The 18,363-nt window shown below is 43.9% G+C and overlaps 1 protein-coding gene across 1 annotated transcript in view; it reads left to right on the top strand.

The window, feature by feature from the left end:
* The window catches only part of wdr75 (WD repeat domain 75), a 144,703-nt gene that overhangs the window by 17,022 nt on the left and 109,318 nt on the right, over positions 1-18,363 (top strand). Inside the window, exons 3-4 of the mRNA XM_084309515.1 lie at positions 7,475-7,540; positions 7,660-7,756. Of these exons, the coding sequence (XP_084165641.1) occupies positions 7,475-7,540; positions 7,660-7,756 (163 nt within the window). The remainder of the gene's footprint in view (positions 1-7,474; positions 7,541-7,659; positions 7,757-18,363) is intronic.

Raw genomic sequence — 18,363 nt, 5'->3', positions numbered from 1 at the left:
AACGTTGCTACACAATGAACAATACATATAGGACTTTGAATGGGCCCTAATAATGGCAATGTAGCAATAGAATTTAAAAAGTTATAGCCCTGCAAAGAAGGGGACTTTCTCCATAGACAAATAGCGCTGGCAATCTATGGTATATCATTAATTTAACCTTAGGCAACCAAAGTGTTAATGGGACGTTTCGTTTTGAACAGTAAGCTAACGCATGCTATCATGCACTACTAGACTTACTGGAGCATTTGTTGATAGCTATCAGTAGCTAGCCGGCTGGCAGGCTCACCGAGGTCCCAGTGTTTACAACAGCCACGGGTGCGAGAGGGCTGGAGGAGGAGCAGATGCCACATCTCTCTCCGTGTGTCTGAGTTCAGTTCAGTTCGGCTCACTATAGGAGGTCGAACAACGCGTCGAAAATATGAAGCAATACTAACTTTACTTTTCTTCATAGCTAAATCAGACAGTCAGCCAGTCTATCAGAGTGAGTGCTCAGTCGATTGTTCCCGCTGATCATACCTGCTGAGTGCTCACTGCTCAGCTCGCGTGAGTGACGTCATCGCGTCATCACACGCCTTGGATAATTTAGGAGTGAAATGCGAATCCAAGGCTTGAAAGCACTACTCGCAAGCCCGCCCCCAGATAATATTTACCAATCGCAACGGCCAATTAAAGGGGCAATTCGCGACGATATCATCGCAGTGTACAGCCCTGATTGTCTAACCGAACGGTATCTAGTCGGCCAGCTACCGATAGCTCCTGACATCAACAAACGCTCCACAAAGTCTAGTAGAGAGAGACGTGTGTGTGCTACCTGTTAGCCGTTAGCTCACGTTAACGCAAGTTAGTTCACCGTTCAAAACGAAATGTCCCATTGAACTAAATAATTCACTGAGGCGTTGTATTAACGTTATATATCCGGCTTAGCCGGATAGCTCCTGATATCAATGTCTTATAACACTGATTCGATGCGTATTCGAGCTGAGGGCTTGCTAACGTTATACCAATATAATAGGGTCCAGGTGCAGCGCCGGAGAATCCTGGCCGTAGCTCTGCTCGAGGCTACTCGAGTATAGGTCCAGGTGCAGCTCCGGGGAATCCTGGCCGTAGCTGGAGGCTACTAGAGTACACACAGACAGTGGAGCTTGTTGCGTGGTGGCGATGTCTCGCAGATAATACAAGTACAAGTCTAATTATATAATATATATATTTTATAAAAAAAATATAAAATTAAATTTATTTTTTATCAAAAACGATGATACCGTGATATATACCGTTACCGTCTATGCTTCAAATTATACCGTGATATAAATTTTAGACCATACCGTCCACCCCTAGTCTATAGTCAGTCAGGACAGTAGGCTCTACAACACAGTGGTCTATAGTCACAGTCAGGACAATAGGCTACAACCGTAATATAATAGCTGCAGTCGTAATATCAGAAGTGCCTGTACTCTGTTTAAATGACGCGCATACATGTTCCCTCGCGTGCACACAGAACAGATGATGATTATGCACAAATAGTAGGAAACGTGTTTGTATAGGAAATTACTAGTTTTAGTTTTTGTAAATATTGCCTTGAAATAGAGAAGCTGAAAAAGGTAGCAGGATGTAGCCTTCAATATATAAAGAAATTATATTGTCAACAGATATGGTTGAAAAACAACGTTTTAAATGTAAGTTGTAGATACAATATTATAGTTACAATTTCTTTAATTGAATTAAACTTAAACTAGAAAAGTAAATACAAACTAAATTAACAATGTAACTTACAGTTTACAGAAGGACAGTTTCCTTCTGAAGCACAAGAAATATCTCATCCTTCCAGTCGGGACCATTTGTCACACTGAGAGGTTCCACAGCTCAAGCAAACCCCCACCAATTGGTACATGGCTTGTATTTTGGTTTTGCACTTTTCGTTCTTTGTTATGCTATTGCTATGCTATTGTTATGCAAAGACTAGGCGATACAAGCTGAGTAGTACTGGTACTTGGCGCACGGACGACAAGTTGAGTGAAAGTTGTGATGTGAACGCATTTTTGTGTGCGCTAGCGTGCACATCCGTGCGTGTACTCCTGCTCAGAAAAGTGCTTGGACGGCGTGGTACCGCGTGGCATGACCACTGCACCCCTGGCTACAACACAGTGGTCTATAGTCAGTCAGGACAGTAGATGCTACAACACAGTCGTCTATAGTCCAAAGACTAGAGGAACCTCTGAATGCAGAAGACTTGTGGATTAAGTACAAGACGCATACATTTGAAATCTATATTTTATGTTATGCGTGCATAAAACAGCTGGCACACACGGCCATACGCCCACAGCGACCTCAGGTTCAGCGCCAGAGGTCGCTATGGGCGTTAGGCCGTTATGTGCCAGCGCTCTGTTCAATGGGGATAAGTTCCGGTGTTTGCAGTGCTAAACCTATATAAAATATTATAGCTATGGATCTAATAACAACATTGATTGTCAGTGAGTTTCTTCCGGTAAACATGCAATAAAAGGATACTTTTTCATCCATACTAGGGATGGGTACCTTTCACATTTGAACCGGTACCTGTGAATCGATACTGGTACCCAACGGTACCTTTTTTTCGGTACTTTAGTCTCAAGAAATTTAATTTACCTACCTCAGTCGTAAAAAAAAAATCTATACTTCAACACTTTCGACAGTTTTCGGCTTGTCATTGCTCCGACTGCTTTGTTGTTGAATCAAGTCAAATCCTAGGTAAGCATATATTGTGCGTGTGAACGTTGACATGAAAAGAAAAAAGTAAAAAAAAAGAAATGTAATAAAATCTTTTTATTTTTTTTTTATTTTTTTTACGGTTTCTCACTTGATTCGATACTCGGTAGTACCGACGTGTTTCGGTTCGGTACCTCAAAAGTACCGAATTCGGTACCCATCCCTAATCCATACATTTCCATTTTATACCGTGGTGAATGAGTATAGTTTTAGAGTGATCCTGTGTAATCCCAGGGAACTCCAGCAAACAGCTCTTTACTGCATTTCCTTATAAATCGTGCCATTTCTCGCCTGGATCAAGAATCATTCTGAAATCGACGCTAGATTATCGGTATTATGTTTCATCATGCATGCACAAAAGGGTGGGGGGGCGGGGGGTTTCTATGCTTCGAGCACCACCAACGGCATACATTACACAGTACATTAGACTAGGGCTGGGCGATATGGCCTAAATATGATATCACGATATTTTCTGACCTTTCGGCGATACACGATACGCATCACGATGTTTTTCTTTTTTTCCCCAAACAATTCATTATGAGGCTTACCAAGACAGTATTTGAGTTTGCAAGCTAACATTAAAGACAAAATAAAATACCCATGCATTTAGCATTTTTATATTATATATTAGATTTAGATTATTGGATTATTAGATTATATATTGCATATATTTAGCAATGAGATATTATATGATTTAGATATGAAATATGATGAATTGAAAATGGGGGACCCTGATGTAAACAAGACGAAAGTCTTTCGCTGGTCTGCATCCCCTTAACAATTGTATGTATTGAGCTGTACTGTACCCATTCTGCAATATGTTAATAAAGTTTTAAATCAATCAATCAATCAATCAATAGGATTTTAGCATTTTTATGAAACTACTGTATATTTGTATGTCTCTAAATGTTTTGATGAATTGAAAATGGAGGACCCTTATGTAAAAAAGCCGAAAGTCTTTTTCTGGTCTTCATCCTCCAGTCAGTCCACTGTTGTTGTATTGAGCTGTACTGTATTGTACCCATTCTGCAATCGTTAATAACGTTCATTCATTCAATCATTCAGCCGGCAACACAATAATTTTGATTGACAGTCGAGTCTGCCAATTACGTCACACCGCTTGTACCCGCCCTGCTGTTCTTAGCACCAATCGGCAAGCAGCGCTATTCTTTTTTTACTTCCTGAATGCCCTCCTTGATTTTAACGAGAGCTCAGCTCAACGACAACAACAACAACAGCTCACCGCAGCCGACGAGTGATTACTAGCGCACCGCAGCATGACAACGAGGCATAATGATTTTACTGCAACACATGTTATAATAAAAGCCTTTCAATACATCCGTCTGATTGAAAACTTTATTAACAGACCGCAGAATGGGCACGCACAACTCGGCACGGACTGAGATATGAACAGTAACGCTTGCTATCTATGTCGTCATCGGACGTTGCTATGTTTGGGTAAATACGCTGATGTGTAACTATATAACGTGTAACTATATAATGTTGATGCCACAAAACGAATGCCTTTGTTAATCATAACAAGTACTAACTTTAATGCAGTAGTGTGTGTGTGGGAGCGGCGTTGTTCAAAAGTTTGAACGGGGTGGACCAGATTGACGCGACACAATCCTCTTGGGCAAAACATCACGATATCCACGATACGTTAAAAAAGTGTATCGTTAATGAACTGTACCCGATATTTATATAATATCGTCATATCGCCCAGCCCTACATTAGACACACGCTGCGATCGCGGGGAAAAAAATCATCGGATCAACGCAAGATTGATAACATATAGTCCTTACCTCGTCTATGATGTACTGCAAAAAGAATAATCCAATGATTTGATCGGCATTCCAAATATTGATTGCGGTCGTGTGTCCAACGTTATCCACCAAAACACATGAACCGAGTGAACTTGAGTGTCTCCAATCCATGTGTTATAAACGTTACTCATGCCCGAGAAGGAAAACCTGGACCGGACTTCTTAGATCGATGCACAGCCCCTTCCAATGATGTGCAATATCGGCCGCAAGGCGTTAGGCGGTGGTATTGGCCGTTTGCGATCTCAGAGCCATTCCCAATGATAACTGGCTGGGGTGGATGAATTATGAATGGATATAGCGAATAAAAGAAATAACGACCAAAACCCTACTTTTCTCGGGTTTGGCGCTCAAGCGATGGCGAGTTAACCCGACTTATGTCGGGTCTGGCGCTGAATGTGTTAATAATCTATATCGATCGATAATAATAATAATAATAATTTTTTTTTTTTTTAATAAACAAATTTAGCTTTTGTTGCTGGTTGATTCTCCTCAGCTTCGAGTCTGGTACTATAAGAGAAGATAAATATAACACTTTTAAAACCCTTTGTTTATCTTTATATCACACATTTAAAAATAACTGTTCATCTCACTTCAATAATTTTTATTGCAAATGCAGAACATGGTATTTTCTCAAGCAGACAGATGTAAACACTGTAATCTGTGTTGCATGTACCTCACAAACTGAACAGTTAGTAACAGTTTCGATTTGTATTTAAAGAGAGAGAGAGAGAGACTATGCTCGGAGCATTTTAGTAACGTTACATTTTCAACAAGATTGCTGCTATTTAAACACTTGATGGAAACGGGGTAACGTTAACCTTATGTCGACTGTAGTATTGTATGACCTCGACATAACGTTTAAATGTTAGCGTTACTCCGTTTCCATGCAGTAATTATAACTGTGGCCAGCTAAGCTAAGGGAGCTAACTGCTAGCAGTAGCTAACGTTAGCTGGTAGCTGTAACGTTACAACGAATCAGCTGTTGATATTATGTGCCATCAGTAGACAACGTATCATGTATTAAACTATAGTTAATGGTTTAATGCTTCAGTCACAGTGACGTTGAAAGAGCAGCTGTCACGAACCTCTTTAATTTCTTTATGGAGATCCGCGCTGGCACTGCTCTAACACCGCTTGCAAATAGCATTGGGGAAGCTTTAGCTTGTCCTTCGTTGTTTACTTCAAACCCGAAGTACCTCCAAACAGCACTTCTGCTGTTTTCTTTATCCACAAGCACAAGTTGCGGAGGCTCTGCATTTGCCATCATTTTCAGCTAAAAGCTCTTGTTTACAAATACAAACTGAAGACTTCTCTGTGAGGGGGAGGGCTGGACTCGGAGCAGGCGAACAGCGCGTCAACAACTTGCTGTAGAACACTCGCCAGCTGGTACCGATACTGCAGAAAGTATCGGTATTTCGGGAAATTAGTATCGAAGCCGTTTTAAATATTCAGTATCGATATGTATCGATACTTCGATATTTTTGACAACACTACTGTCCACCAAAAAAGCGCCAAAAGATAGAAAAGAAACTAGAACTCCCCTGGAGCCACAGCTTTCAAACCAGCTGCAGCCTTAGAACTGGAGTGTGAGGGGCTGTAACACTAAAGATGGCGGCAACGACATTAATTGCTGCAAAATAAACATTCATCTCGTCTGTTTAAATAAAAAATAAAAAAAATTATTATCGATATTGAGTGATATGATAACATCATATCGTTATCGTTAGGGATGCTCGATATTGGCTTTTTTACCGATACCGATATTCCGATATTGTCCAACTCTTAATTTCCGATACCGATATCAACCGATATCAACCGATACCGATATATGCAGGGTTTCCCACCCCAAAAAACGGAATAATTTCAGGTAACTAATCATTTCACTGGATATATATATAACAAATATTGTTATTGTTTTTTTCTTTTTTTAACCCGATACCGATATTTTCCGATATCACATTTTACTGCCGATATCGGCCGATAATATCGGTCGGCCGATAATATCGGACATCCCTAGTTATCGTGATATAATTTTTGGCCATATCGCCCAGCCCTACTTGATATGTACCTGGGTGGTGTTGGATTTTGATCATAATCAGCCACTTATCACCTCTTCATCTGTGTTCGTGTAGTTCCTGCGTTGTGTTTATTTCTCTCTCCGACGTTGACCTTCTCATACTGGCTGTACAATCTTTGTCATTCCCCTTTAATGCAATCCGTAATCATAAGAATTCTACACTGGCAACTTCATACCTTTCTTGGAAAACGTTTATTCCATAAACAAAACCTCGTAATCAGATGGAAACCAGTTCTGTATTGTCCTTAAAGTCTTGGGAAGAAACTAAATTCATTATTCTAATGATCTCTCCTTTCACCCCGCTCGGTGGTCATCGCGACCTAGCTGTTATCCCAAAAGCCTGTCATCGTGGCACTTCAGGGGATCGGTTCAAAGTCTCTGATCAAGCTCTTCTCGTCTGTGCGTCGAATTTGAATCTAACTTACACCCGGAAGAACTCTCATTATATTATTCTCGCTATAGCAACGACAGGCCCGCCCCTCTCCTCGTTACTATGTGACGCGCTGTCTTTGACCACAGCTATTTGACCCAAATCACTATAGCAACGGCAATGTTGATATTAACTTTCCCCAAACAAACGCTGTGGCTATCAGCTGTTGATGATAACAGCACAGCCTCATCTGCAGGTTGTTAATCGGCTCCTAACACACACTCTCTCTCTGTTATCCTCCTCCTCTGAGATGACTGAGTAGATGCTGTCATCCACCAATATTTTACATTATATACACCTTAAAAAACCTATTTCCTTCAGTGGGCTGCGAAAGTGAAGTCTGTGTGAAACACTGCATTGTTTTTACCTCTTCTGAACTTGACATATCATCACTTGCAGGTCTACTCTTGCTCAGCAGATGGCACTGTCAGACTGTGGGACTTCACAGATGGCATCCTTATCAAGGTACCCTCCCCCAGTTTTCTCCTTAGTGATCATTAATAGACTACTTATTCAGAACATCAACAATCTAATACCCCTCTTTCAGTTTGTATGACCGCTACACTGTATGTGATCTCTTTCAGACTTTCGTCATCGGATATCCCGTCTACTCCATTTATGCCTCCGCCAAGCATGGAGGAGTTATTTTCATTGTCGTCCCCATGGCGAGTGACAAAATTGGTAAGTTTGAACTCCTATTCACCTACATGTGTTCCTTCAGTTGGATACATACAAACCTCATGCTGTGATTTTCTGTCCCAATTTCTGACCAGAGAGATTGACCTCTTATCTTTTCCTGAAAAGAGGCCCTCTTTTCTTGATCCTCTCATCACAACTGTTGCTTTGAGGGAAGAAACAGTTGTGAAAATGTAATAGGAACACACACAGTATATCCCGTAACTTCCTTTATACAGATTTAGGAGGGGGGGGGGAATTGATTTATTATGACTATTAAATAGAATTTCTTTTTCACTAGGAAATCTCATTGAGGTTCAAAATCACTTTTCCAAGCGAGACCTGGTCAAAAATCACCCACCTAATTTCACCTGGCAACATGGTAGACCCCCCCCCCCCCCCCCCCCCCCAATCCTAGCTTGAAACCTTTGCTCAATGGGGAGCGACGACGCCTCTCTCGCGGACAAACTCAACTCCTTCTACGCACGGTTTGGTGCAAACAGTGGCGACGCTAGCTCACCGGCTAGTGACGTCACTGGCGCGCCGGCTGTTGTGGAGGGGGGGGGGGGGGGGGGGGCAACCGCGGGGGGGCGGGGATGCTCTCTCGTTGTCGGAACACAGTGTGAGAAGAGCATTTATGCAGGTGAACACCAGGAAGGCTGCTGGCCCAGATGGTATAACAGGACGCATACTTAAGTCCTGTGCCAACCAGCTAGCCCCGGTGTTCACCGCCATATTTAATCAATCCCTGGCGGAGTCAGTGGTCCCTGCCTGCTTCAAGATGTCTACCATCATCCCTGTACCGAAGAAACCCTCCCCAACATGTCTCAATGACTACAGACCGGTGGCACTCACCTCTGTGGTCATGAAATGTTTCGAGAGGCTGGTCAAGGACCACATTTGTGCCTCCCTCCCCAGTGATATGGACCCTATGTAATTTGCATACAGGACAAACGGGTCCACTGACGACGCGGTCTCCCAGGTACTGCACAGCACCCTCTCTCACCTTGACCGTCAGAAGGGGGGCTATGTGAGACTGTTGTTCATTGACTACAGCTCAGCGTTCAACACCATAGTCCCCACCAGACTGGTGGACAAGCTGATCGAGCTGGGTCTGAGCTCCGCCCTGAGCGCCTGGGTACTGGACTTTCTGAGTGAAAGACCCCAGGCGGTCAGGTTGGGGGGTCAGACCTCCAACACCATCACCCTGAGCATCTGGTCCCCCCAGGGCTGTGTTCTGAGCCCCCTGCTGTACTCACTCTACACACACGATTGTGTGGCCAAGTTCAGCGCCAACTCCATAGTGAAGTTTGCAGACGACACGGTGGTGGTGGGGCTGATCTCGGACAACGACGAGAAGGCCTACCGGGAGGAGGTTGAGGTACTGGAACGCTGGTGCCAGGACAACAGCCTGCTCCTGAACATTGGTAAAACCAAGGAGCTGATCGTGGATTATAGGAGAGGACAGCAGGAGACACACACACCACTGATGATAAACAGGGCTACCGTGGACAGGGTGAGCAGCTTTAAGTACCTGGGGGTCCACATCTCAGAGGATCTGACATGGTCAACACACATAGACACAGTCGTAAAAAAGGCGAAGCAGCGCCTCTACCACCCGAGACAGTTAAGGAAGTTCAGAGTATCGGGGAAGATACTCCAGTCCTTCTACTCCGGCGCTGTAGAGAGCATCTTGACTGAAAACATCACTGCCTGGTATGGAAACAGCACGGCACAGGACAAGAAGGCCCTACAGAGAGTGGTGCGCTCAGCCGAGCGTACCACGGGTATTGCACTACCTCCCCTGCAGGTTCTATACAATAAGAGGTGCAAATCCAGAGCCTGCAGAATAATGAAAGACCCCCACCACCCCAATAACAGCCTGTTCCAGCTGCTGAGGTCAGGCAGACTCCTGCGAACCCCAGCTACTAGGACAGAGAGGCTTCGGCTCAGCTTCTTCCCCCAGGCCATCAGAGCCTTGAACAATGAACACGGAGTGCCACAGAACACTGAACTTCTCACACACAAGCACACATGAGCACACACACGACACGCACGCTGTGCACGCTCACACACTAGCAGCCACTTTAACATGAGCAGGCACACACTCATGCCTCACACGCCCACACTTATGGCCAAAAAGGAAAGGTCACTTTAGAAATAGTATAACAACAGTAACAGTGTATTGCACTACCAAAGGACCCAGCATGTCCTATATGCTCTGTAAATAACTATGTACAGATACCGAGATGTCCCACCATGTTACCTGTTACCTGTTTATTGCACAATGTTTGTTTTTTTATTGTTCTATTATATGTTGTACCACTGTATTGCACATCGTTGCGGGCAAGACCACCCGCATTTCATTGTATACTTGTATGCCATGACAAATAAAACTCTTGACTTGACTTTGCTCATCTGATCCAACCTATAACAGGGTCCGCTGCCGATGCAATGAACTGCCAATATATTCAGACTTATTTGTGGAGGCTCACTACAATATCCCACAAGCCCCTTCACAATTATGTGACACACATTTAAAGTGGCGATGAAGCAGTGCGATAAATACATATTCATAGCATCACATTAGTATTTAGCAGTGGCGAATTCTCAGGGCCTTCAAGGTATTCAGAGAAGGCCCTGTGAGCCTCAGAAGAAAGAAAATATGAATTTTAAAAATTACTTTTTTTATTTATTTTTTAATTTTTTTTAATCAAATGTATTAAAATAGTTTGTGTCGCTAATCTGTTAAAACCGCACAGTTTCACTCGCCATAGTTGTTTTCGACCCATTCACTGCGCATTAGAGCGTTTTTGTACAGGAGAAAATAACAGCCAATCAGAGATTTCTTTTCACAAGTCTCTAGGCAGACTTTCCTCCATCGGGTATTCTAGCTCGACCTGCCCAATAAACCTTAACAGGAGCCCAGGTGTGGAGTGACAGTTTGATCAGCCAATCACATTTGGAGCTGTAGTCAATGGGCGTAGTCTTTTAGATGCCAAAGTATTCTAGAGTCTGGCTGCGTCGGCCAATCAGAGCGCAAAACGGCAAACGCGGACTACCTTAGTGACTATCAAGCAAGACAACACGAGACAAACTGAAACATGGCAGCAGCAAATGATACCGTCGATGTTGTTGCGGATTTATTAACAGTTCCCTTTTCAAGAAGAACATTCAATGAAAAGATGGACATTGTCAAAAAAGGCCGCCCAACCCCAGAAGGACTGGAAATCAGCCAGGCATCAAAGGCCGGTTACGAGCGACATTTCCAGGCTAGCAATTGGGAACGGTACCCCTGGATGACTGGCTCGGTTTCACGGAAGAAGCTTTTCTGCTGGGAATGTTTGTTGTTTGGGACCGACAAGGGTGCGTGGAACTTTAGAGGCTTCGATAACCTTACCTGTTTAACAAAGTCTGCACAAAAGCATGAAGGCTCGGCAAGTCACCTTAAGGCAACAATTAGTCTGAAAACATTTGGAGATGCAAGGATTGATTTACAGCTGGATGAACAGAGACGGAGAGAAACAACGATGCACAACGAAAAGGTCAAAAAAAATCGGGAGATTTTAAAACGGCTCATACACTGCGTGGTTTTCCTAGGGAAACAGGAGATGGCTTTCAGGGGCCATGATGAGAGTGGAACATCTTTGAACCGGGGGAATTACCTGGAGCTTTTGTCATTTTTAGCAGAATATGATCCAGCTTTGCACTACCATCTGACCACTTCCAAGGTATTTATTGGAACCTCAAGTCAAATACAGAACGATTTGATAAGTGCTGTTGCTGATGTGATGAATGACGAAATTAAAGAAGAAATAAGGAACGCGTCATGTGTAGCTCTAATGCTGGATGAAACGTCCGATGTGAGCAATGCTGCACAGCTGTCAATTGTTCTTCGTTATGTAACAGACGGTGGCGTAAAAGAGAGGTTCATTAAATATGTGGATGTGTCGGGGGGCAAAACAGCAGAAGAGGTTGCAAACCTGGCTCTTAATTTCTTGGAGGAATATGCATGCACAGATAAACTTGTAGCGCAGTGTTACGATGGTGCACCTGTTATGGCCTCGGGACTAAACGGTGTCCAAGCCAAAGTGAAGGAAAGGGTCCCCGATGCGCTTTTCATACACTGTTATGCACATGTCCTTAATTTAGTTTTATCTCAAGGTGTAAAAAAAATTCAAGAATGCAAAATCTTCCTCTCACACCTGTCTTCCATGGCCGCGTTCTTTACTAAATCGCCCAAACGTACGCAAGTGCTTGACCAGATGTGTCAAAGGCGACTGCCACAAGTTGCACCAACTAGGTGGAATTTCACATCAAGATTGGTTTGCACTGTATTTGAACAGAAAGATGCTCTTAAGGACGTGTTCCAGTACATAGTTGACCACCATGAGGAATTTGACGATACTGCTACAGGCGGTGCTGATGCTCATATATCATACTTGAGCACCTTTGAATTTAGCTTTTTAATTTCAACATTTTACGAAATGTTTTCCCATGCAGATGTTCTTTTTGACATTTTGCAGAGCAAGTCATTTGACATGCAGTTTTGTTTGGCTCGGGTGGACGAGTTTTGCATTCGCATTGAGGAGCAGAGGCCACGTTTTGAGCAACTCTATGACGAGACAGTGAACACCGCCGGTGTGCCACCTGGGCGCAGAGCGTGCGGAGATCCACGTACATACTACAAGAAGGTGCATGATGGCATTATTGACAATATTCTAAATCAAATGACAACTCGTTTTAAAGATCACGAAAAGCTTTCATTCCTTTCCCTTCTGGATCCCACGCAGTTCACCATCTATAAGAAAACGTTCCCTGAAACTGCTTTCACAAGCCTGACTGACAGCTACGGGCCGCGTTTTGACTTGCCACGGCTGAAAACCGAACTCGGTGTCATGTATTCTATGGCAGATTTTCAGGGAAAGGACCCATCTGACCTTCTTCTATTTCTTCAACAAAAAAAACTCAGTGAAAGCATGAAGCAGCTATATAAACTGACGTGTTTAGTTGTAACTATCCCTGTCACCACCTCAACCGTGGAAAGGACATTTTCTGCCCTCAAGCACATTAAAACATATGCGAGGAATACAACCGGACAAGCCCGACTCTCTGCATTATCCTCCATGTCAATTGAAAAAGAAATGCTCCTTGATCTGAAAAGGACTGATCAGCTGTATGACCGGGTCATTGAAAAGTTCACCCAAACGGACAGGAGGATGGATTTCGTCTTCAGGTGAACCACGTCAAAATGGTGAGTGAAACAAATTAATTTATATTGATTATATTGATCTGCCGCTGCGCATTTTATTTCCACACAAATATATGTCTGTCTTGAAATATTGGCTGGGCTGCTGTGCGTTTCATTTGGTAATTCTTGACTTGATCTTTCTTTGCATACCGTAACTTCCCTCTAAGCACAATTTGAATTGTATTAAAATAGTTACATTTGTTTCGTTGTTGAGTCACCATGCATGTCTAATAATGACAACTCGCTGGGAGGCGGAGATCGGCATTGGTTTCAGCGATCACGCAACGTTGAACCACACGATAATGTTGCCGTCTCTCTCTGCTTTCTCAATTCTTCGCTTGATATAATTAATACAAATGTCCAATATAACGGAATTCGTTAGCTCATACAAATGTGATTATAACAGACTGCTGTTTAGTGTCGGGCCGACTGCCCACAGAACGGTCTATTTTATTTCAAGTCAGCAGCAGCAGCACGGAGTATCGAGGGACTTATTTTATTTGGAATATAATAATATATAATATTATGAAGGCCCGGTTAACTCCGGTACGCTTCGCCACTGGTATTTAGATAAGCCACAGAAGAAATCACGTTATAAAAATAAGCAGTTTCTAAGAAAAAACGATTTGTTGTGTGCATTTCTGAAGCATTTAGCATTATGGGCGCGGCCATTTTGTTGCTGACGTCATGCCACTGGTTGGGTGTATACACTGCTGGTACACTGCCTATAGTGAATGGGTCAGTCAGTAAATAAAATGTTGCCTACAAAACAACGGGACCGCGGTGGTTCTGTTTGTATTGCTCCTGGCTGTTCAAACTAATTTTACCATGTGAGAGAGAGGAAAGTTGGTTAATTTCCACAAACTACCAGTGAAAAAAACAGTGTTGTTGGCATGTTGGCTCGGGCTGGCTGCACTCAGGCGGCGCGACCAGCCTGTTGGACAGGGAAGGAGGATCTGCAGAGAACACTTCATTGCCTCGGATTATGTTGTTGGGGTGGGATGTTTGTCCAGAAGACCACTAATCAGCTGAAGCCGGACGCGGTTCCCTCGGTCTTCGACAGACAGACCGGCGTTAGCTCTCGGGAGCGATCGCTAGCTAGTTGGCACCAGCCGGGGACCGGCGTTAGCTCTCGGGAGCGATGGCTAGCTAGTTAGCACCAGCCGGCGACCGGCGTTAGCAACCGGAGCGTCGCGGAGCATTCAGCCTGCTGGCTACCTAGACCCACTTCAACCAGCGTCGCGGAGCATTCAGCCTGCTGGCTACACAGCTTGTCGGTGTGCTGGAGCCTCTGCAAGCTAACGGTAGCTGGCTACACAGCTTGTCGGTGTGCTGGAGCCTCTGCAAGCTAACGGTAGCTGGCTACACAGCTTGTCGGTGTGCTGGAGCCTCTGCAAGCTAACGGTAGCTGGCTACACAGCTTGTCGGTGTGCTGGAGCCTCTGCAAGCTAACGGTAGCTGGCTCCAGGCTCCAGCACACCGACAAGCTGTGTAGCCAGCAGGCTGAATGCTCCGCGACGCTGGTTGAAGTGGGTCTAGGTAGCCAGCAGGCTGAATGCTCCGCGACGCTCCGGTTGCTAACGCCGGTCGCCGGCTGGTGCTAACTAGCTAGCCATCGCTCCCGAGAGCTAACGCCGGTCCCCGGCTGGTGCCAACTAGCTAGCGATCGCTCCCGAGAGCTAACGCCGGTCTGTCTGTCGAAGACCGAGGGAACCGCGTCCGGCTTGCTTATTGCTTAATGACAAGCATAGAGTGCTGCTTTTGCTTCCGCGTTTTCCCTGATTGGCTGCGACATGCCCCGCGGCAGGCGCGGCAACCGCAGAGCAGAGCGGCAGAGCGAGCGGAGCGGCAGAGCGCGAGCAAAATTAGGTAACCGCCCAAGTAATACGCCATGATTTTCATTCGGCGCTTCAGCTCACCTGGCAGAGCAGCGGTCCTGCGGTTCGTTGTTGACGAGTTCGAATCCCATGAATCTTTTTTTTTTAACGTGATTTTTTTTTTAACGTGTATTCTTTCGCCGGTTAAGGTTAAGGTTAAGGTTAGGCATTGTTTCGGAGTTGGTTAAGGTTAGAACGGTTAAGTTTAGGCGCTGTTAAGGAGCTGGTTAAGGTTAGAGTTTGTCAAAGAGAATGGCAATATTCTTTCTATGGTTAAGGTTAGGCATGGTTAAGGTTAAGGTTAGACATTGTTTCGGAGTTGGTTAAGGTTAGAACGGTTAAGTTTAGGCGCTGTTAAGGAGCTGGTTAAGGTTAGAGTTTGTCTTAGAGACAGCCTATTTCCGCACTGCCGCTCTCCGCGTTGCCGCGGTCACATGGTCAAAGCAGCCAATCAGGGAAAACGCGGAAGCAAAAGCAGCACTCTATGCTTGTCATTAAGCAACAGGCGTCCGGCTTCAGCTGATTAGTGGTCTTCTGGACAAACATCCCACCCCAACAACATAATCCGAGGCAATGAAGTGTTCTCTGCAGATCCTCCTTCCCTGTCCAACAGGCTGGTCGCGCCGCCTGAGTGCAGCCAGCCCGAGCCAACATGCCAACAACCCTGTTTTTTTCACTGGTAGTTTTTTTGGAAATTAACCAACTTTCCTCTCTCTCACATGGTAAAATTAGTTTGAACAGCCAGGAGCAATACAAACAGAACCACCGCGGTCCCGTTGTTTTGTAGGCAACATTTTATTTACTGACTGACCCATTCACTATAGGCAGTGTATACACCCAACCAGTGGCATGACGTCAGCCATGACGTCAGCAACAAAATGGCGGCGCCCATGTTGAAAACAGGGATATTATATTTGATTTTTCAGACAAATAAGATAGATTTCACATTTGATTATAGAACCCTGTCTTACACAAGGTACACAACAAACAAACTAGGATCACATTGCTCACTGCTTCATTTCCACTTTAAGTGATGCTTTAAAAAAAATTTATATCAACATGTTGGCTTTTGCTCCTTAACTCATTGGACGCCAGACCCGAGATAAGTCGAGTTAACTCGCCATCGCTTGGGCGCCAAACCCGAGAAAAGTCTGGTTTTCTATCGTTATTTATTTTATTCGATATTCCCATAATCCATCGAGGGAGCCTGTGTTATCATTGGGAATGAGTCTGAGATCGCAAACGTCCAATACCGCCGCCTTGCGGCCGGTATTGCACATCCTTTGAAACCCTCTGGCTTGGGCTGTGTGTCGATCTAAAAAGTCCGGTCCGGGTTTTCCTTGTCGGGCTCGACAGGCGTTTATAACACATGGATTGAGGAGATTCAAGCACTCCCGGTGCATTATGTTGGCAACACGATCTACATAAATACTTCGAATGGCGATCAGATAATTGGAATATTCTTTTTGGAGCTCATCCTTGTCAAGGTAAGGGCTATATGGTATCAATCTTGCGTTGATCGAAGAATCCCTTCCCCGCTATCCGAACGTATGTGTGTGTAACGTATTCTGTTGGCGACGATCGAAGCATATAAAAATTACCCCCCCACCCCACCCTTTCATGCATTCATGATGAAACATAATATCGATAATATAGCGTTGATTTCAGATTGATTGTTGATACAGGCGAGGAATGCCACGTTTTTTGTGAAATGCACTAAACGCTGCATTATAGCTGCGTTTCCTGGGATTAGACAGGATTACTCAAAAACTATACTCATATTCACCACAGTATAAAACGGGAATGTATGGATGAAAAAATTATTTCTTTTTCACAAATTGAACGATAGATACTCGATGTCAAATGGGCAATAGTTTTATATCCATAGCTATGATATAGGGCTGGGCGATATGGCCAAAAATGATATTGCGATAACGATATCGATAACCAAAAAGAAAAATCGATAAAAAAAAACAATACAAAAAAAAATTATATTTAACAACGGATGTATGTTTATTTTGCAGCAATTCTTTGTCGTTGCCGCCATCTTTAGTGTTACATCTCCTCACACTCCAGTTCTCAGGCTGCAGCTGGTTATAAAGCGAAAGTAAACCGGCTTCTCTGCTGGCTGTGGCTCCAGGGGAGTTGAACAGTTCTGGCTCTGCTAGTTTCTTTTCTATCTTTTGGTGCTTTTTTGGTGGACAAACCACTGCACATGTGCACTGTGACTCATGACTGGAGACTAGCTCTGCTAGCACACATAGCCTACTGTGTACAGACGGTTTCAAACTGTATTTTTAACACTTTCTTCGCCAGGCTTATGTACATCATTATACCATCCTCTGCCAGCTCTATTTGTCTATGGACAAGTTCCCCTTCTTTGCAGGGCTATAACTTTTTAAATTGTATTGCTAAATTGACATTGCTATGGCCCATTCAACATCAAGTATCTATTGTTCAGGGTGTAGCAACGTTATACTTTTTCATTCACATATTCAAACTAGAAGTTACTACTTATCATCTGATGTTGACCGGATGGGGGGGGCGGGGGGTCGTTTATAATTCCGTGGCCAACGTTAGATGATTCATCTAGTGTGGGTGATATGATCATTAGAGCAGTTTGTATCGAACACGGTAAAAAAAAAACGCTGAAACTCACCGCAGCTTCCTCGTAGCGTTGGGCGATGAGCGTGGAGCAAAAATATTCCTATTATGGGATGTTGAAATATGCTATCCATCTCCAGGTTGTATAATAGTATATACGGTACGTCCAAATCATGTTGTTTATCGAGTTATTGGTAATGGATTGCTATCCATTGTGTCTAGCTCGAGTCCCGGGACTATTAGCGAGTGATTGGACCGAATTGGAATGAGCACCAGTTTCCGTTTCCGGTTTGGCCGATCGGCCACCAGATGGCGCTCTTGAACCGTTGGAGAGTTGAGAGGGATCAACAGTAGATCTCAAGTCTCCGGGGGAGAAATATGATTGCGATCACAGATTTTTTAAATATTGATCTCAATGACGTGTTACGGCGTCATTGGCAGAATGAGCATGGCGGGGAATGACGAGTTTAGGCGTCCTTGGCAGAGAAAGTGTTAAATTAGAAAGCAAACAAAATAAAAGAGAAAAATAAATCTCAATTTGGTCAGTATTGTCATTTGGACAAGCAAAGCCATTACTTTAAGTTGCAGGCAAGAAAGACAAGTCTGTCCACTGTCTCTGGTTTTAAAACTGCCCTGTTGCAGGTCACAAAAAAAACTGAGTTAAGGGGACCCAGGGCTGTACGTAAACCTTTTTCTGCACATAGCACTGGTGCTACAGAGGTTGATAGTTTTGTAGAACAGACCAAAATCTTTCAAAATCTTGTAGCACAAGTATAAAACGTGTTATATTTGTAACGGTCAGAAATGTGCCTATTGTATTTGTGTTATTTAGTTGCAGTGCCATGTTTGGCTGTCATTTTCATGCTGACGAGTTTGACGTC

The sequence above is a fragment of the Notolepis coatsorum genome, assembly GCF_963971535.1.
Source record: "Notolepis coatsorum genome assembly, chromosome: 3".
Classification (NCBI taxonomy): domain Eukaryota; kingdom Metazoa; phylum Chordata; class Actinopteri; order Aulopiformes; family Paralepididae; genus Notolepis; species Notolepis coatsorum.
This window is presented reverse-complemented; position numbering and strand designations above follow the sequence as displayed.